The 21,516-nt window shown below is 38.1% G+C and overlaps 3 protein-coding genes across 8 annotated transcripts in view; 2 read left to right on the top strand and 1 right to left on the bottom strand.

The window, feature by feature from the left end:
* The first annotated feature begins 1,954 nt into the window (after nucleotides 1-1,954).
* On the top strand, nucleotides 1,955-3,409 carry LOC129729530 (hydroxymethylglutaryl-CoA lyase, mitochondrial). The gene is made up of 4 exons (XM_055688161.1): nucleotides 1,955-2,150; nucleotides 2,209-2,481; nucleotides 2,536-2,704; nucleotides 2,761-3,409. The coding sequence occupies exons 1-4, from the start codon at nucleotides 2,094-2,096 to the stop codon at nucleotides 3,237-3,239; spliced, it is 978 nt and encodes a 325-aa protein (XP_055544136.1). The 5' UTR covers nucleotides 1,955-2,093; the 3' UTR covers nucleotides 3,240-3,409.
* A 419-nt stretch (nucleotides 3,410-3,828) lies between these two features.
* LOC129730886 (titin) overlaps nucleotides 3,829-21,516 on the top strand; it is a 28,196-nt gene continuing 10,508 nt past the window's right edge. For 5 of the 6 annotated variants that reach the window (XM_055690490.1, XM_055690489.1, XM_055690488.1 and 2 more), the window contains exon 1: nucleotides 3,829-5,010. The gene's annotated coding sequence lies outside the window, so the exon portion shown is untranslated. Of the gene's footprint in view, nucleotides 5,011-18,266; nucleotides 18,425-21,516 lie in introns of all 6 variants that reach the window. The other variant, XM_055690486.1, reaches the window with a different exon arrangement.
* Nucleotides 13,604-15,405, bottom strand: LOC129728362 (uncharacterized). The gene is made up of 3 exons (XM_055686799.1): nucleotides 15,377-15,405; nucleotides 14,466-15,282; nucleotides 13,604-14,361 (listed from the first exon to the last, which is right to left on the bottom strand). Exons 2-3 carry the CDS (start codon nucleotides 15,280-15,282, stop codon nucleotides 13,604-13,606), a joined length of 1,575 nt encoding a protein of 524 aa, XP_055542774.1. The 5' UTR covers nucleotides 15,377-15,405.

The following is a 21,516-nucleotide window of genomic DNA, read 5'->3' as shown; positions in this document are numbered from 1 at the left end:
AACATTGAACCTGTACACTGGTTCAGTTAAATTTAACGAAACATCACCGGTGCAATCTTTGAAAACTGTGAACCTTGTGAAGAATATCAAAAAATGATATTCGCTTATGCATAGGCTGACCAGATTTTCTCAGGATAAAAACGGGACAATTGGGTTCAAAAAACGGGACACATGATAAAATTGATATTTGAAAATGTTTACTAACCAAAGTATACAAACAATTATTCATTGCTTCGATGAACTTGCCCGATACTAAAAAGTGTGATTTTTTGCAATGAGATCCTGAAATTCGTCTCATGATGATCGAGATTTTGTCTAACAAATCAACTTTCAATCGCGACTTTTTCATCAATTCACGATAGGGGATGTCCTTCAAGTGGTGCGGTACTATCAGGAAAGCACAAAACGCACTCAGTAATATTAGAAAATCCTGGCTACTTGGAAACTTATTTTCCATTTAGGGAAATTTCAATGCAACGCTCTATTTAAGATTTTTTCAAGGAGTATTCGGAAACGGTACAAAATGGCAAAAAACCGGAACGGTTCAAAACATTCAAAAAAACGGTACTTTCCCGTTCAAAACGGTACGTCTGGTCAGCCTACTTATGCATGATGAAAAACAGAACTGTATTGTCGCTGCAGCACTACTCTGCAATTCGCTGGTGAGTCCAGCGACGCGAAGAATTCTAGCGATGTCATTTTGTATGATTATTTATCGCACAGTACAAAGCAGTTTTAATGTTCTTTGATTAAATTGACATAGTTTTGCGACTAGAAAACAATCAAAACTATTAGAAAATATAACTGTCGCATATTTCAGGACATTTTATGTTGAATCAAAGACTACATTATATTAAAATACTACGAAATTCGCTGGAAAATCCTTGTCAGACGAGCGACTCGTCGCTTCCGATTTTTCTCCGCATGCACAATATAGTTCTTGACAACAAACAGCGCAAAAACTGTGTGTAGATTTTCTTTGTGCAGCTCTATATACACATATAGCGAATTTCTTTATTCCACCAGCTCACCTCGTTTTGACCTGGAAGCGCACTAACTACTGTCAAAACCCTTCTTTATTCGCTCGATTTTGACCCAGTTTTGACCTGCCGTGCTGCCCGAAGCGCACTGTAAAATTTGTCAGCTTCAATCCACCACTGCACGTGCTAAGTTCGTAAACAATTATCTGGCATCTCTTTCTTACTTGCGTCTTGAATGGCGATGACGTTTCATTATTCCTCGGCAGTTTTGCCCGCACACAGTGGAATAAAGAAATTCGCTAATAGACTCTGCATAAAACGTGTCTAGCAATTATCATGTAATTTTATAGACAATCATCCGTTTATGGTTATTGATTATGCGGGCGTGTCATGTCATGACAGGAATGTCCAACGCAATTTCGAAGACATTAGAGCTCGAGTGGAGACGTGGAAGCCCAATAGTCGGATTACCCGCACCCGATTTTTACCAACTGTCAAAATTTAAATGAGGACGTGTTTATTGATTTCTTATTTGTGAAGACATTTGGAAAAATGATATGGCATCTCTGTGTTTTTGTTGTTTTGTGTTTCGTTTCTTAAAATCAGTTACGGTTGTTATAGTTTGAAATCGGTTTTTTCTCTACTGTTCAAGTTCAAAAAAGTCTGTGGAAAATGTATTTCTTTTGATATTTCTTATCAAACAAAAATGCAATATACAACCTCTAAAATACCCTATTTATTAATTACAGCATCGTCATCACAATTAAGTAATGCAAGAAAAATCCAAAACCGAACAAAAACATACACTAAAAAAGTGAGTAAATCTGAAAGGCTGATTTACATAAAAAAAAATACGCGGATTTGGGTGTTTTAACTTTTATGTGTATATTTTTCATAATTTTCTGTTGTGCCTGAGTAAATATTAACTAATTTTGGATTGTTTAATTTTTCTGTGTACAAGAGACATCCTTTGTTGGTAACACTGGCATCAGCTGATTGATAAGCTCCAGCAACAGCGAAACGAACTGGATTATTTCGTTTCAATTTGTGTTTGTTTACTTTCGCTTTTTTTCATTTTCCTTTAGTTTGAAATAATTTCTTAAGTTTTCAAATATGTTTCAAATGTTACGGCGCTTAATTCGTGTGTGCTCCATCAGAGATTATACAACGGTAAGGGTTTACTCCAACGTGAAGCAAATAACCACCAGCGTTTAACTCACTTCCACAGAATATGGCTCAACCTACCTCAGTTCGGATTGTGGAAGTAGGACCCCGGGATGGGCTTCAAAATGAACCCACTCTGTTGCCTGCAGAAACCAAAATTGAACTTGTAAATGCTTTGTCGGAGACCGGCCTGCGGTCTATTGAAGTTACCAGCTTCGTAAGTTCTAAGTGGGTTCCGCAAATGGGTGATAACGCGGAGGTGTTCAAGGGGATCAATAAATTACCCGGCATCAGCTATTCAGTTTTGACGCCTAACTTAAAAGGATTTCAAGCTGCTGTAAGTGAAAATTTCAATGAAATATATTTACATTAATAAAAATTCCATTTTCAGTTAAAAGCTGGTGCTGAGGAAGTGGCTGTTTTCGGTGCAGCATCCGAAAGTTTCACTAAGAAAAATGTCAATTGTTCAATCGCCGAAAGTCTATCTCGATTCCAAGATGTTATGGATGCAGCAAAGGAAGCTAACGTTAGAGTGAGAGGATACGTCTCAACTGTTGTTGGTGAGGAAAATTTTAGACCGATATAAACACAATCTCTTTATTCAAACTTCTTGTAGGGTGCCCTTATGAGGGGAAAATCAAACCATCAGCCGTGGTTCGTGTAGTTGACAAATTGTTGGAGATGGGTTGCTATGAAATTTCCCTTGGCGACACTATCGGAGTCGGAACACCAGGAAACTTCTCGGAAATGCTGCGTGAAGTAACCAAAATTGCACCAATCAGCATGCTAGCCGTTCACTGTCACGATACGTATGGTCAGGCTTTGCCTAACATTTTGGCATCGTTAGACTTTGGAGTGGCCGTGATTGATGCCTCGGTATCGGGTCTCGGTGGATGTCCCTACGCTCGAGGTGCGTCGGGAAATGCGGCAACAGAAGATGTGGTTTATATGTTGCACGGACTAGGAATCGACACTGGTATCGATTTGGGGAAGCTTGTTAATGTTGGAAAATTTATCTGCGAAAAACTTGGACGACAGTCAGAATCGAAGGTTAACCGGGCCATGAGAAAAACTAATCCTTGTGCTGCAGGGTAAGCTGGTTTGAAATATTAGGATGTTTCTACAAGTTGACTCATGATATATGTTGCATTTACTAAACTAAGATCACTGAAGTTCTTAAAATAATGAATTTGATGTATTTTTTTGCAAATATATTATTTAAAAAGCCATATATTTACCCAATAAAGATATTTTTTAAATTTGTATTTGTGTGTTTTATAAATTTTACTCGGTAACTTTAACTGAAATTCTTAAACATAAAAACAAACTTAGACAGACTCATAAAAAAATGGGTTCTTACATTTGCCCTAAACAAAAACAAGAAAAACAATATGTCATAAAACTATATTAGGAACGCAATGATTCGTTGAAGTTTGAAGAAAGGGAGTTTCAAAAATTCGTCGATTTCTCACATTTCATTTCTGAAAGTGATGAAAATAGAACAAAAAATGATAACAAGCATAACGAATAATTCAAATCGAACTATGTTTCGTGTCACAATTCTTTTTTAGTATTTCTTATTGCGCTTTTCTGTCACGACTTTCACTGGTTACCAACTGTAGAAAGTGAGTATAAATCCCCCTGTCATACAGCAAACTCACGCTGCCACATTAGTTGAGTTTTGTACGGTACCGGATTAACATCATTCTAGTCGCGTGCGCATTACCTTGGGCGCAGCATCCCACTCTAGCAACTAAGCGGTGCACACGGTAGTGCACAAAGGATAGAACGAAACCTGCTGGCGCATAAAGAGTGAAAATTCAGCGAAAAGTGTGACCTGTGTGCAGCGAAATTTCCTTGTAGCCTTAAAATCTAGATATCGGGCTGATTTGAATCAAAAGTTAGTACAATACGTTTCAATTCGAAAAGAAGTGTGTAATATTAGGTTAGGTTAGAGATGCATCGAAATACAAAAATCGTTTAGCACCTGGGTGAAGCAGCAAAAGCTCGGAAAAATCCCCAGAAGATATTTCAGCTGCCAGTGTAGCGGTATAAGCGGCAAAAATAACTTAACAGCAACGAGTGCCCTAGAAAGTGAATCACGTCGCATTTTTCATTACTATATCATCGATTTTGCAATTATGTGAAGGTGTGATCATTGTTTTACCGTAATTGCCGAAAAATGAAAAACGACGTCAAGTGAGGATCGAACAGTTTCTTTCGCGCAATTCGCTCAGAGAAGCTGCCAAAATAGTGATCAGTTTCATGGCCATACAGGTGCAACTAATGTCAGTCAATGCTAGTGACAAGTGTTGTGGATCAACCCGTTAGAATAAGTGGAATCGAAGTGTTCTGCGGCAGCAGGAAATCTATTTGAAAAATTGGTTTCTTCTTCATAACGTATTTTCTACGTCGAAGGAGCTATTTATAAACCATAGCATAGCCGACATCGTCGGTATATGCCCGTCCTACTCTATACTATTGTTACGCAATATACGCGGTGGTCTGCCGTTCTGCTTGTACTATAAACGACGACGACACAAGATCGCTGTTTTCGCGGTCATCACAACCGAGGAACCCACTGTGACCAGAAACCAGACGATGAAGGTACATGAGTATCTGCTGCTTATGGAAAACTTGTGTACATGTCGACACGTGTGAAGAAAAAGTGAAAATTCACGATTTACTGGGTGAAAGAACAACTTCTCGTGCGTTTTGATCGGAGCCACTCATAAAGTATCCGGCAATAGAAGTTTACGCTACAAGTCGATAATCCAAACAAAGTGAAGGAAGACAAAACAACCTTGCTACACACATCAGGGAGAAAATGCATTTCGGAAACCTCACTCCAAGTAGTTAATTGTTTGTAAGTACACAACAATTGTTCATTCGGTATGATGTTCTATTTCCAAGATCAACAGGCCAAATATTTGAAGAATTAAAGAGATGGTGAATCAAGAGAAATTATTCATGGAGGGTGGGCATTCCTGCGAAGTAATGTCGAAGGTATAATTTTTTTTTTTTTGATTGATGGAATCAACATTTTATACGTACCTATGATACAAGTCACAATTCTTTATACGTGAAACAATTGAGAGGAGGTATCATCATATTGTTAACACTTTCGACAGCAACTTTCGTTAGTCATCGTATTTGAATATACGTTACCACGCGTCTCCATGTATTCATTAGTGATTCATACGCTGCATACTTTGTTAAGTTGTTCATAAAGTAAGGAGATAAATTATTTTTTAATTTATTCTGAGAATATTTATATAATAAAAATCCGGAACCATCTTAAAAAATGGTCTATTTGTTATCGTGAAAAAATTCGACTTACTCAGCTTCAAACTTTTCGAGCGAGTAGAATCAAAAATAGTATGTACATTTTTAGAAAAACAATCGTGTACATTTAGAAAACAAAACTAATCTGGGAAAAAACTGCATGTATTTTACGAAGTAGTTGAATTGAAAGTATAAGAAACATCCCCTGGATAATAGCAGATTCAAATCATTTTTGTTTTCGAAAAATTCCCGACAACTAACGCATTTTTTAAAGTCTGGCAAAAGCATATCTGATCAGATCAGTAGTACTTGAAACTTGCGATTTAAAACAGGTATAAACTGGAAAAATGTTACGGTTGAGCAATTTCAGGAAGAATGTTAAAATCAGTAAGGTGCTCAGGAATGCAGAAAACGTCAAAATCTGGTGTTATTTAAAAAAAAACGGAAAATTCGACTTTCTGGGACTTAGAAATTTTTGAACTGGAAAACATCCTCATTTCACTTGTCCTATTCTCAAGTTCACTGCATTGTCAAGTCGTGAAAGAATTCCACGCGAAACGTCGTTTATTCCGTTTTCACTTCAGTGATATGACACCCATAATAACCCTGATTTCACGGCAGATGTCACTTTACGACGTTTACGGGAGTCACTTCACGGTGAAATCTTTTCCACTCTCACGCTCACTTCACTTTTTTGGACCTATTTCCGATTCCACCTCAAGTGTGGTGACAAAAATTACCTCCGTGAAGTGAAATTGACAGTGAAATGAAATCTATAATAGGACAAGTATATTGAGAATGTGTCCCAGCTCAAAAATATCTAAGTCCCAGAAAGTCCAGACCAGATCTTGACGTTTTTTGCATTTCTAAGACACTTGGCATCAACAAATTTTTTTTTTCGGTATCGAGAATTTTCATGAACTAGCGTGCATTTTTTCATCGGTAAAATATTGAAACTTTGACCGCTTTGAGGCAAGGGTCGAGTTTTGATTCATCTCGTTACTGAAGAATAAAACCAATATTCACCGTTAGATCATAAATCAATCGATTTTCCTGACTTATCTCTTCTTCGTGGAATCATTTCACCGTTCAAAATGGTCGTGAAATAATTTCACGCGAAGCTGGAAGCGAAGCACTTAAGGTGGAATCTTCACACTTTTACCTTTGTTTTGTCTTTGAATCTTTGTTTTGTCGCTTCACGTAGCTTTCCTGTCCCCACTGTCTCGCATACTTTGGAAACAGTATTTTTCGAAGATTCCACACTGTTTAGCTTCCGTTTAGAGCTCAAATATGGCATATTATATTTTACTTACATTTAGAGCAAATATGGCATATTTTATTTTACTTACATTTAGAGCAAATATGGCATATTTTATTTTACTTACATGCCTTCAAACAGTTTTTTTAACTGAGTAAAATACCATGAAACACAAAAGTGATCCGTAATTGTGAGTGATTCATAACTGTTGGGGGAGTGTAATATTAAAATAAATAGGTTCAAGGTAATTTTTTTTTTAATATTCGGGCTCTGCGATTCTGTTTATAAGAGTGCAAATTGATCGAGTCTCCTCGAAAAAACTACCCATGCAAAATTTCAGCTTAATCGGTCTTCGTGATGTGGAGCCTCAAATTGGAATATGTTTCGCTTTTATAATCGATGAAAAATGCACAGTAATTGTCGATGTCGGCTCGATCAAATTATTTTTTTTTGAGCCTTGAAAAAATCGACTTTCCGCCTTCCTGCCTGAAAACCTTCTGACGCCCAGGAGCTCGATTGTAAAACATTTTTGAAACAACCAGATCTCGACGATCCATGCATTTCTAAGACATTTGACGAAGTTACACAATTTTGTTTTCGATATCAACAATTTCATGTTTTTTTTTTGAAGTAGAATACTTCTCTCAGGAAGTTCGGCTACATAGGGATGTGAAATGAAAATCTAAAACCGAAAAAAGTGAAAAATATGTCCAATTTCAAATGCTAATAAATCGGTTAGTATTCGATGGATTTCCTTCGTTCTTGCAGCAATAGATTGGAAAATCTTCTAAGATTCTTCCCAAAACAAGATAATTGTAATTTTATTATACACACTATTGTTCTACTGAAAATAGTAAAGCCTTGTCAAAACGAAAAATTCGACCTCTGATTGGTCGTTATATGCTTGCTTCCCAAGCACGGTCGACAGGATCATATACCTTGCAATTGAAAACATGCTATTTGGCTTATATAAGAGCCTGTTTCAGCCGGAGCCGCTCATAATAGTTCTAGACAGCGACAACAGCAGTCGTCCTTCCTTAGCAGCAGCACTAGCCCTGTGGTTGGTCACCACTTCTCAGGAGCAGCGCGGTTTTTCTTAGCGTGTGTCGCCAGACAGCCATTATTCCCCCCGTGTTGGGGCAGCATGAAGATTGCCATTAGAAAATCCAATTTTGGAAATCAAAATGCCTTTTTCAAGGTAAATAAACAAGTCATTAAAAGTTAATAATTTTTGTCAACGTAAGCAAGCATTCTGTGTTGCATCCTAGCAATTTAAATCTGTCGCTCCCGTCTAATTTACTGAATGTGGAATAGCTTCCACAGTACATGTTGTCCGTGTATCTTAATTCCCCCAATGTTAGGGCAGCTCAAAAGTTGTAATCAGTAACCGATTTTGTACCACAAAATGCTTTTTTCAAGGCAAATAAAAATATAATTGAAGGTTAATAATTTTCTGGCATCAACACAAGCAGACATTCTGTGCGGGATGCAATCAAATTCTGTTGTAGTTGTCTAATTTTCACTTTATTTAGTAAACCCCCCACTGTAGGGGCAGCGCAAAGGCTGCGATCAGCATAACCGACATTGAATAATAAACTGCCCTGTTAGAACGCATTCACAAAAGCAGTTAGTTCGACTATGCAGAGCTAGTATGAAGTCGATTCAATCAATCAGCATTAACAGAATTTCGTCGTCTCCCAGCTGCCAAGTTGCAACATGATGCAACACGCAACAGCGAGCAAACGAAATCGCTTGATGTTACAAACCGCAAAAAGATACGGGTTAAAACTGTTGCGTGTGTGAGAGCACCATCAGTGTTTATTCGCTGGATACAAAAACCAATTGCGAATTGTGGAATAATTCGTCTGAAGAACATAATGAAATGGTAAACCTGAACTGAAAGGCGTGGCCTATTACGTAGCACCCTTCGGCTATAGAAGAGTGTTTCTGGGAAAACTAGCTACATTCATTAGTCGGAAGGTGAACTGGATGGACCGTCCACTTAGTTGACAGCAGATATCAGCACTCAGCAGTAACAGAGGATAGCAGCGGGTTGCGCCTGTGGCTGCCTTCAAATTAAACAAATCACTTGCCCTGTGGTTGGTCACCACGTCTCAGGCCTCTGCCAGGCTGACTTTCGTACGATAACGCCGGTATTAGCGGTTGATGCATTTGCCAACACTTACTCCAGTAAAGCCGTGTCTAATTTTCAATGTGAAAACACCTTTCTATTGTGTTGGCCGTGTGCATTAGGCCTCTGGCAGGCTAAACGCGAAAAGCGGCGCGAACCGATCACCAGTCTGTTGCTGGATTGATTTTATTGAATCTAATTCTACTTAAACCCCGGAGCATCGTTTCAGTTCAATTTCGTGAAAATCTGGAAAAGGCAAAAAAAATCTGGCAAAAATGTGGCAGGCATTCATGGAACAAAAGGTCATATTTTAGTATAAAATTCTTGGGGTATGCAACATTTAAAATGATAAAATTACATAAATTTGCGCAAAATTTGAAGTAATGGCCTTTTTGCGAGACAAAGAAAATAATTTAATTAGATAATTTAATTAGAATATTAGAATATTAGATAATTTAATTAGAAAATAATTTTTTTGATTTCTCTTTGTGTTCTGCTTGCTTTTTGTATCTTGGCTTTGAAAACTATACCGCTATCCTTTTTTTTTCTGCATACTCATTTCGCTGCCATGCGGATGGCGTTGTTTGTTGAAACAACAATTTGAATGTTGTTTTCGAATCGACTATTTACTGAACTACGCAACGGACAATTGAAATACCAAGTTTGTTGCACGGTAAGCGGTTTCGCTAATGATAGCAGGAAAACGCTTCATCGTTTACGTTGTCCACTCCTATCCCTTCTCTACATAATTCTCTCGCACTCATATCCCTACTGGCTAGCAACCCGTATAGAGAGTGAGTGACTTGAGCGCGCCAAGCCATTGTTTTTCAAATCCCATAATTGATTTAGGATACTCTCTTCCTCTCTCAATACTCTCAAAACTCACATTTTGCTTCCAATATAAAATTTGATGAAGAAAAATATAAATTGAAGGTTAGTTCACATCGGCCTTTTTAAAACTACCTATTTTTGATTTTACCTTTTCCGGTCCGCCTGAAATATTAGGGCGAAAAAAGAAACCGCGCATCACTACGAGAAGAAAGAGAGAGCATTCTCTCTCGGACAATTCGAGTGTTTGCGGCGAGAATGCATTTAATATTTAAATGACAAGATGTACAAATTTTTTTTCTACGACACCCAAACGCCAAGCCGTTGGGTGTCTTGAAAGGTCTTACCGATTAAATCGTTGATGAGATCAAAATTACTTTGACAGAACTACTTGGTATAGTCCCTACCCAAGTAATTCTTATGAAACAAAAATCACGGGGTGCAAACTGTCAGAGAACTGGAATTTCCCTTGGTAATTATTTGATTCATTTCAACCGCACTGAGGTTTAACAATTTTTTTTAAGCACATACTATCTCTAATATGCGGGTCAAGTGGGAGTTGTATAGGAAATTTGGCGGAGGTGAAAAGCATATCACTAATGAGTATTTGCCAACGATATGGCCATAGATCTAAATTCTGTAACATGGACCAAAAATGCTTTAATTGTAGAAACTCTTCTCACAAAAAGAACTCATGTCCTGTGAAAAAATAAAATGAAAAATCTCTTCAAAGTTTTGAGACTAAAGGTGAAAAATGGAAACCATTTTCAAAACCCTTTTGGAAGCTGTCGAAGATTCTTAAGAAACATTCAAAGCCTGTTTCAGTTATAGAAGATGGTGAACATCTTGTATCCAATAGACAAAAGACTCAAACACTTGCTCAGTAGAGAGTGTTCATAATTCGATTTCGAATTTAGTGAGTCGAATTGAAAATGAAAACACACGTCAATATAATATAATTTCTTCCCTGATTTTTTACCTGCAGAAATAATTGAAATTAACTTGAATGAGATTGATTCAATCATTGAAAATTCCAAAAATATGAATGACGATGGAATCTTAAACATATTCGTAAAACATCTCCATGAGAGCACAATGTATTTTTTAGCGAAAATTTCCAATAGGGTATCGAACGTCTTCGTCAGTGGTTTTCTTCGGCAGTTTCGATTATGGAAAAATGCAAAAATACTTCAATTGTAAAGCCGGACAAGAATCTAACTGAGGTTCCAAGTTATCAATAAATCAGTTTGCTCTCTTCGATAAGTTAACTGTTTAAGGGAGTTATTCTCAACAGGATGATGTCAATGAAAATTCAAATTTTTATAATGAACAATTTAGATTTCGCCATAGACATTACACTACTCATCAATTGTTCAGCGTTACTAATATGATATGAGCTAACAAATCTGAAGGTTATTACACTGGAGCTGCTCTTTTACATAGAAAAAGCATTCGACTGTGATTGGTATAATGGTTTGATTGCGAAACTGTTAACTTTCAATTTTCCAATTTTTATAATCAAAATCGACTTCTGCAAGTTGTCTACCAGAATTAAAATCTGATGAATTTCCCTTCAGAGCAGATGTGTCTGAAGGTTCAGTCTTGGATCCAGTCCGGTACAACATACATATTAGGGTGGGGAATCGTTATATGGAAAAAACGAAACTTGATAGCAGAAAGCCAGAACCAAGTTTTTTTTGTTCTATTTGGAGCCCCAAACAATCCTAAATGTATCGGAAGTTGATTGGTTTTATCTCCGCTTGGCGCATTGCATTTCACATATATATGGAGACTTGTATGGAAAACCCAACGTTTTTGCATTTTCCTTTCTAAAGAACTCAAAGTGGCTCAAACCTTAGGTTTCATGACTTCAAATGGTAGATTTTTTGATGCCTAACAACTTGGCCGAAGACATCAAAGAGCTAGGGTGCCCCAAAAAATACTGGAGCTGTTTAAAGTTGAGTATGTCAAAATTTATGTTGCAAATCATTTTTTCTGACAACACTGCCAGTGTACCGGCGTTAGTCAGATTTCCATCAGAAGTAACCTCTGAAACACGTTGTAGATTCTACCTACGCCTAGAATATTGACCTGAATTTGTTTGTTTGATCCAGCTGAGTATATAAACTCGTTACGACAGGTTATTTCTGATGGGATTCCTACTGGCGCCGGTACATTGGTAATGTTGGCAGAAAACAAGATTTTCTGCATTTAAATTGACATACTCAACTTTGAACAGCTTTAGCTCTTCTTAGGGACATCCCAGCTCTTAAGTGCCTTCTGCAAAGTTGTTGGGCATCTAAAATACTATACTTTTACATAATGTAGTGCATTATAAGATCATTATTGAGCTCTCTAGAAAGGTAAATGCAAAAAAGTAGGTTTTTAAATTTTCATACAAATTTGAAATGCAATGCGCCAAGCGGAGACAAAACCAATCGACTTCCGGTAGGTTCAGGGTTGTTTGGGGCCCCAAAAGGAACCAAAAAATTTTGGGTCTGGAAAATCGATCACTTTTCCCCACCCTAATACATATTCACTTCAAATTATCCTGAATTAGCTCTAGGATGCACAAAGTCATTGTTCTGCGATGACACAAGCATTTCAATAAAAAGAAAAAGTCTTCGTGTCATATGCAGTCAATTGCAGAAACGTTTAGATTTTTTTTTCCTACTTGCAAAAGTGAAAAAGTTAAAGGGTATGTGCTCGAGTGCACAAACGTAAGCTTGACGTGGGACTATTGTGGGTTTAAAGATTTAATTCTGCCATAGCCATAGTATATAACACACACCAAACGTACATACACAACAATCCATGAACAAAAAAAACACATACACCTGTCATAAACCAAAGCATACAAAATAATAGAAAAAATAATTAACTTGTTGCCTACAAAAGTATTCATAAATAAATTTACCACACACACATTCACACACATTCACACCCACATATTCACACACACACACACACACACACAGACATATTCACACACACGCTACTCACCCATACACACAGGCTACACACACACACTTACACACACACGCTACACACACACACACGCTACACACACACACGCTACACACACACACGCTACTCACACACACGCTACTCACACACACGCTACTCACACACACGCTACTGACACACACACTCACACGCCACTCACACACACACTCACACGCTACTCACACACACACACGCTACTCACACACACACAGACTACACACACACACACACACACACACACACACACACACACACACACACACACACACACACGCTACTCACACACACACACACACGCTACACACACACACACACACACACACACGCTACACACACACACACACACACGATACACACACACGCTAGACACACACACACGCTACACACACACACGCTACACACACACACGCTACACACACACACGCGCTACACACACACACGCGCTACACACACACACACACACACACACAAACACACGCTACACACACACGCTACACACACGCTATACACACACGCTACACACACACGCTACACACACACACACACACGCACACACACACACACACGCACACACGTTACTCAGGCACACACACACGCTACTCAGGCACACACACACGCTACTCAGGCGCACACACACACACACGCTACTCAGGCACACACACACGCACACACGGTACTCAGGCACACACACACGCACACACGGTACTCAGGCACACACACACGCACACACGGTTCTCAGGCACACACACACGCACACACGCTACTCAGGCACACACTTGGTATACGACACACTATACCTACACAAATTACTATCGACAGCATCCAAACGGCTTCCAAGTCTTCCAATCAGAGGCGACGCGTGACCAAAAGGGCCACCTGTTCAATCGACATTTGCAACATTAAAACAACAGTATTGCGATAACAGATTTTAAAAGTTTTATTTATCAACATTTATTCATATAACAAAGGAATCCTTCGGTTTACTTCTAACGCAAACTTGTCGATAATATCGTCGTAAAATAATGGCGTCAGCATCATCTCATGGAGTAAATCTTTCTCCACAGCCATCATCATAATACCAAATAATCGATTGTGCCCCGATTTAGACCGCAAATAATTTTTGATCCGTCGGAGAACCGAAAACGTTCGTTCGACGGACGCCGTTGTATTAGGCAATGTCAGTATCATTCTGGCCAGCCGAAGCGTTTCGGAGAAAGTTTGATGCAGGTTTTGTCCAAGGATAAACGAAATGTAATACAATATATTTTTGCCTCTGAACTCTTCGCGCGAGTAAAGAACGGTCAGCTCATTATACAGCTTCGCTTCATCGAATTTAGAATGGTACGAAATAAGCATTTTCAAATTCATTGTAGGGAATGTGACATTGAATTCGGCAAATTTTTCGTGATTCAACAAAATGATGAATTTGTATTCATCTAGTTCTTTGAATCGTTTAGACATTTCGTCGATAATTTTGTCAATGATAAAGTCATATATGGGACGATAATTGATACCGTTGCTATCAGTGATCGTTTCGCCAGAAACATCAATTGCATCATTAAGCGTTCTGTAGAAATGATGCTCTGCTTTGAGCTCTTCGATAGAAGCGAGGCAAGCCTTGACGATTTCATCAACGTGTCCGGCCAACGCAGCGGCGGTTTTGTCACTGCTAACGTCTGCCAATCTAACGAGCCTTTCAACTGGTGTTCCTAAAATTTTGATGAACAAAAAAATGTTTGAGCCTCGTTGAATTAAAAAAAAATCAACTATTTGTTAACATATTTGCAAAATTTATTTTATGAATATTTCTTACCATCGGGTCGTAAGTAGCGCAGAGTACAAGATAGTTGCGATAACCGAGCCGAATCTGTTGATTCATCCATCATAATGGACACGCACTCAGCATCAAGAACTTCTCTTTTAATTGTTTGAAGCATGTAGCTTTCAATGCATTCTATAAGCTCGTTCTGAATTCCTCCCGACGTTCCGCTGAAAACTTTATTATTTATAAAATCCTGGAACGCTGGATCCCTGGCGGCGATCAACGTGCAGAGGTCTTTATAATTTCCTCTGTTCGTGGAATCGGAACATTCATAATGTCCGCGAAAGGCGAGACCGTGAGTGCCAAGGAAACAGGTGATCTCAATTAAAGTTCGCATACCCTTCCGGTTTTTCGTTACTTCTTCGTTATGCTTATTGCGGGCGATCTGCCGGCTATGGTCAAGTGCTTCGTCTATCCTCATTTGCCCGAACATCGATAAGGCAAGTGAATTGTTTATGTGATCTTTAGAGCTCGAATGCGTTTTAATTGACGCAGAAAGGTGATTCAGATCACTATATCCTTCCTTGCTCCAAACATTTTTTTCATTGGCGCTACGGAAAAGCAAACATGGCCAGCAGAAAAGTTTATTTAATTTCGCCGATCCACACAGCCATTGCTGGTCATACGATGACACATTAAAGTTGCGGGACATAATTTTCCCCTTCAACTTATACGTGGATTTTAATTGTTCCATAGGTGGACGAGGAACCGGATGTCCAATAACTTTAATTTTTTCTTCCATGGTTCTGGCGGCAAACGGGCGCTTTAGCATTTGCTCAATAATGCAATGATCCATAACGTTGTCCATCTGGAAATCCACGCAAACAATCTCCAGTAGGTATATGGTAGTTTGTGATGATTAATTGAAATATAATATGATGAAGTAATTAAGCTTTACTCACCACGTATCGTTCCTTAAACGAGATTGAAATTTCACACAAGAAAGCAACAGAAATTTGAAAGATGGAGCAATGGTGTTCTAAGCCGTCACAAACAAATCAAAAGCAACCGTAACGTGAGCAGTCAAACATGTACTATACCGACTATACCATTCTAGTTACCATACTATGGTTCAAGTTATTGAATGAACAACATCGAGAAAAAAGGCTTGAATCGAAACCACACATCAACGAAAAAACACCACTACATCTACAATAACCATGAATGAATTTGTTCGATTTTTCATTTGTATCGCACTCAGCGCTGCGCGACACTTTTTTTCTCACGTGAAGAATAATGTCATCAATGAGGAAATACATGAAAACCCTTCGCTGCACTCTCGGCTTTGCATCGACCTGACGCTCGCTTGAGCGTTGAGAGCTGTGTACTCTCGCGGCCTCTCTCAAATTTCAATGAACGAACATCAAAGAATGGTGGGGGTCGGCGTCGGCGGTATCGTTTCCATCGGCTTGGTTCAACATAATTTTTGAACCGCAAATGTCATTTTTACGCAAGGCTGCGCATTAGTAGTGGTGCACGCTTTATGTACATAACTGGCTGCGTACGCTATAGTACTTGAGAATGCAGAGAAGTGTTTGAATGAATGCTAGTTCAGATAAATGATTTGAACAAACGGTAGTCATTACTGCTTATCTCGTTGTGTTGTGTTGTATTACGAGTGGGCTGTGTTGCGGGTGGGTTGAGTAGTGTAGAGTGTGTTTAGCCAGGTTATATTCTTCACGGTGGAGAAATAAATAGAAATTGAAATTGGTGGAAATAAATTGAAAATCAAAAAAATGTTCGAATGTTCAAAATAACATTAAGGTTACAAGAAAACTTAATGATGTCAGATCCATGCTACAAATGAGAAATAATTCGAGTAATTGTTCCGAAATTGTCTACCTGTCCTATGAACAGGTTGAACAGGTGGACGAGACGCCTCTGCTTCCAATGGTCCCCAGTGCCGATCACGTCCAGTTTCGGACTGTATTCCAACAATGATATCTGAATTAGATAACCACTGGTGGGGTCCAACTCAGATCAAAGGGAAGCCGAACTGTTCGCTTTGACGGTCGACCAGGAAATGATCTTCTCTCAACACGAAATGTCCTCAGTGTGGGGAGCTTGGGTGATTGGGAGAAGAACCAATCACGTGGAAGCATATCTGCTTTCTTTCTTCGTCGCTTGCGTTGGGTGATGAATGCGATGCCAATTGGCTGGCATTGCTAGCCAATGACTGAATGCGTGAAATCATTTCGTCTATGTTTTTGAAGTCTGCGTTAGGGAAATATACCAATCGTATGAAAAATGTATGTGGATATTCGCAATTTCCCGCAATTTTAAAGGAGTAATGAGAAAATGGCAACTAAAATTATCATGTTATACAAATCTTGTATGTTTTAGCTTTCCAACGGTATATTAACTATTGAAATCGGAACAGTTATTTGAGCGCTATTAGCATCTAAAATCTTCCATTCCGCCAACCATAAACGTTACATGTTCAATCCAGTTTTCCCAGAATGTACCTTAGTATAGTGAAGTAAGACGTAGTCCCACGTCAAAATCTCTCCCAACGCTTCTAAAACTCAATTGATAATTTTTCCTCATAAGCCTAGGACTTCCTTCCTCAAGCCAAATAATGTTCACGTTGTCAAGATGAATGGGGTTTTTTTAAGTTGTTTGGACAAGGTAAGGTACTTCGGGCTAATTTACGATAACAAACTTATTTTCAACGAGTATATAAGAGTATACAAGCAAAGTTCCTCAAATATACGAGAATTAACAAGAATTCCGAACTTTATTTAAAACAGAACTTTTGATTTACAAAAAAACATCAGATCAGCCATGCTTTATGCTGTACCGATCTGGTCAAATTGTTGTTTAACAAAGAAGAAAACGGTTCAAGGGATTCCGAATAAAATTCTAAAAATGATTTTGAATCATCCCCCTTGGTTTGGTACACTCAAATTACATAGACTCACTGGTGTTGAAACATTAGAAACTATGTCAAATAAGCAAAAGCAAAGCCTTTGGGTGTTACATTCCGATTCGGAACTTGATCCTCTGTTTATATATACACAGATGTCGCAGCCGACTGTTTAGAGTACAGGACAATTGCGGGGCTAGCGCTACGATCCTACTGATACCTACTAACAATCTCTCCCGAGCCGAGACTCGAACCTACGACGACTGGCTTGTTAAGCCAGCATCGTACCTCGAGACCATCTGGGATGTCAAATCAGATTATTACTAATTTTCGACAAAAATCGTTGCAATCCACAGTTGGTTATAAAAACTCATTATTTACTAATATTTATTATAAATACTTAAGCTACTGACAAACCCCCGTTACTAAAAAAAGTTCCTCTCGGGGCTTTTTTAAATCTTGCTTGAAGACATTCGCTGGTTTTTCAATTATTTTTTTGACTGACGACGTTGGCTATTCTTAATGCTACAAGAATAGTTTCGAATATTTCCTAGAATATATGCATACACTATGGTTTTAGAACGAAAATATTTTCATAATCCTGATAATTTTTTTATGAAATTGTGTAACAATACATAGAATTGCGAATTAGAAAAGCTCATTTTTCTGTTATACTTTCATTTCCTTGTAAACTCCCTAAACTTTATCTGTTAAAATATTACAAAACCTAAAAATCCTACATATAACTTGAATATTTAAAGTTTATCACGGTAATATTTTTTATCGAGCAGTCACTATCTATATAATGTGTTTGTACCTATACCGGTTGTTATTAAGCGTCATAGTAAGGAAAAACGAAAAAGAAGTTCTAACGAGCGTAACATGGAGGTCTAGTTTGCTAATCAAAATGATTTTCTACGTTACAGGTCCAAGAAACAATGGTTATTATTGACTGTTTCGGCTAAGAAAAACCGGTACGATAATAGTTTTGGTGCGATAGCCATCCTGTGCTTAACGAATTCAACACCAGATAGTAAATAATGGTGCTTGTTGGCCACGATTTTTACGACAATAAACACGTTGAGTAAGTACAACTAAACGACTCAAATTGACGTTTCAAAACCATGGCTACTCTAGTTAAGAAGTCAAAATTATTCAGCGACATAAAAGGAAGTACACGCTATAAACTTTTCATTTGATTTTCAGACTGCAAAAATCAGTTCAGTTATTTAGAATAGATGGCAAGCACGACTCACACACATACAGCGTTTGTTGGTGGAGAGCTTTAAAACACTTGATAAGAGTTAATAATTTAATTTCCTCGCAATTTATGTTACATTCAATATAACTCTATATCATCCGAAAATTGTGCAGCTGTAAGTATGGTTTTCATCGACTTATTCATTTTGTTCTATAGTTTAAAATACTGTAAAAAATGGAGCAGTCTCAAAACATTTTTTCAACCGTTGACACTTATAAAGTTCTCAGTATTATATTCGAAAATACTTTTATGAACATTAAACAACAAAAATCGATGCCAATGTACAACGAACGTTCAAGCTTCCAATAAGACATTGTTTTTTCTCTTGTGCGCATCATCATTCTGTGTGAAAAAGGTGATTTGAAACATTGCCAAAATAGCTACTAATTGTACTGATTGACCTACGTCGACCTAAGACCGAGCTGAAGAATGATTTTTTTGCAATGTAACCTTTTTGCATCGTTGCAATCATCGCATGACAAAATGAAAATCAAAATACACTAAGGTCGCTTTTTACGCGGGTTTTTTACGCGGATTCCGGAATTTACGCGGTACGTATCTCCCGCGTAAAAAGCGACTTTAGTGTACTCAAAACCATCGAGGGCGATTGTGGGTATTCGTTTTTGTTTTTTTTTTTCAACGTCCTACTTTGGCAGCGGTTTTTGTATTAGACTTCGTACATGCTTTATGTACATTCATTGCTTCAAGGAAGGAGTAAATTTTATTCTCACAGCAAAATTCACATGTTTCTTTCACTTCGCATTTGCAGATCTTTAATTTTTTGACGTTGGACTAACGTCTATATCGAAGTTAGGAGCCTGAATTTGAAAATCTAGTAATTCAAACAAGGAAAACCAAAGTCATTTCTTTCCAGAATACCGAGATTTTGAGGACGATCAGAAATTCTTTTAAAGTTAAATTTATGTAACAAAAACAACCTATTTGAGATACACTATTGAAAAATTGGTAAATAACATCGATTGTCTAAATCATACCGAGCAACCAATCACTACCTCTATTCCCAAGCACAGCCGACACTAACGGATACAATCGATATGACTTTTAAAACGATTTGTTGTTGTTGTTGTTTTACTCGAGGTCACTGTTTCCGATGCTTTTTTACTTTCCTTACCATTCCCTATTCTTCTAAACCTTTCCCCTTTTTCAAATAACTGACGAAACCTCGATATATAAGGTACCATTCGAACATTTCACCCCATCATTTACATTCCAAAACTCTACCGGTATCATACGCACGCCATCGAGTTGAATTTCTCATTTGTTTATTGACCGGCAAAACGGACTGTTCTTTCTGAAGCAGCAGAAAGCAGGTGGTGGCAAACATGCTTGTCTTTTCTCCTCAGTAAACCTCTAGAGTGCAGGAGAACATCTTTCACTGCGGAGACAACTGCCGTCACACTAAAGAGCAAATCAATACGCTCATGCTAGAAGAGAGCGACAAACGATTTTTATCTGTTGAGCTACCTGAACGCACTGCGGTGAAATCTGAAATCTCTCTCTCACGAGACAATGAACTATGGTGTATATTATCACACGTGTGGACATCACGCACAATAATTACACTGCAGAGCTATCTGCGGTGCGGTTCACAGTTGGTTTCTTAAGCATGGCAGAAGAGAAAAAGAGATTGGGAGAAAAAAATAGACTGCGTCGCTCGTGCCGGTCGAATTTACTCTGGTGGAATTCGTTCGTAGCTACACGAGGACTACATTTTTGCCCGGTAGGTTTTTTTTTCACCTTCCGGACTACTCGCCAGTGGACACTGTTGTGCACTTCTGCGTTTTCTCTGTAGAGTCATTCACTCCTCTTGTTTCTTTCAGATGTGGGGTGAGCTGTAAGTGTGTTTGTCTCTCTGTAAGCTGGTTGAGACATTTTGGAGTGAGAAAGAAGCAGTGTGGTGAAAGCATTTGCTACACGCAGGCACATACTGGAAGGGAAGTGCGCGGTGAATTTTTTCTCCTCTCCTTTCACATACTGAGGAGAATGACAAGCATGGCTGGCAAATATTAGTCGCTTATAAAAGCGCACGCTATCGAATTAAATTTCTCATTCGTTCGTATGTATGGATTACTATTGCACGTGTGTGTGTAGCTATAGCGAGTGCTTATCGCAGATTTAGTATTTCCTCGTTTATTCATCAACATTCATTAAAAATATTAAAACGCCCGAACGGACACGGTTGTAAATTCGACTTAACAGCAGCGATTTAAACTTATTCAGCCAGTCTTTATTCATCGAGGAAAAATTACTGCCGATGATTGATTAACACCTTTTTGCTAGAAACTTTATTTAGATCAAAACAGATTCTTTTAAGTACCATAAATTATCGGTAAAGATTTTTCCAATGAGCATACATTTAACTTTCGTTTTTGGTTCTCGGTGCGCGGTTTGGTTTATGTTTCTCGCACACAGAGAAAAACAAACTAGTTTCTATCGGAAAAAATAACAAAACATTTAGAAATGCTTTGAATCATCATTTAAAGCAGTTAATATCTTTTCCTGTCACTCGCCAAAACCTTGATAACAACTACGCCGACATTCTTGATCCACCAATGTTTAAAATAAAAGTTTCAGACAGACTATACCCTCTATTTCCTTATTTTCTTTATGGAACTTTGTATTGAATGATAGATATTGTGCAAAAAGCTGATTTTCTATGAGTAATTTTTTTTTAATGCGGGCTAAAACACACATATTTTAACTTTTTATTATTTTCCAATAGGTACAAACCTCAATTAAAGAAAAGTTTCGTAGCCGCAAGGTTCCCTCTTATGAAAAACCGGCCTGCAACACATATAATAGCTCTCTTCCGGGTATTGTAAATGTGGTGTGACACAGTGGTTGGAAGCCGGAAAAAACCTTGACTTTTCATGTCAATATTTTTGATGTTTTGC

The sequence above is a fragment of the Wyeomyia smithii genome, chromosome 3 (genome assembly GCF_029784165.1).
Source record: "Wyeomyia smithii strain HCP4-BCI-WySm-NY-G18 chromosome 3, ASM2978416v1, whole genome shotgun sequence".
NCBI lineage: Eukaryota > Metazoa > Arthropoda > Insecta > Diptera > Culicidae > Wyeomyia > Wyeomyia smithii.
This window is presented reverse-complemented; position numbering and strand designations above follow the sequence as displayed.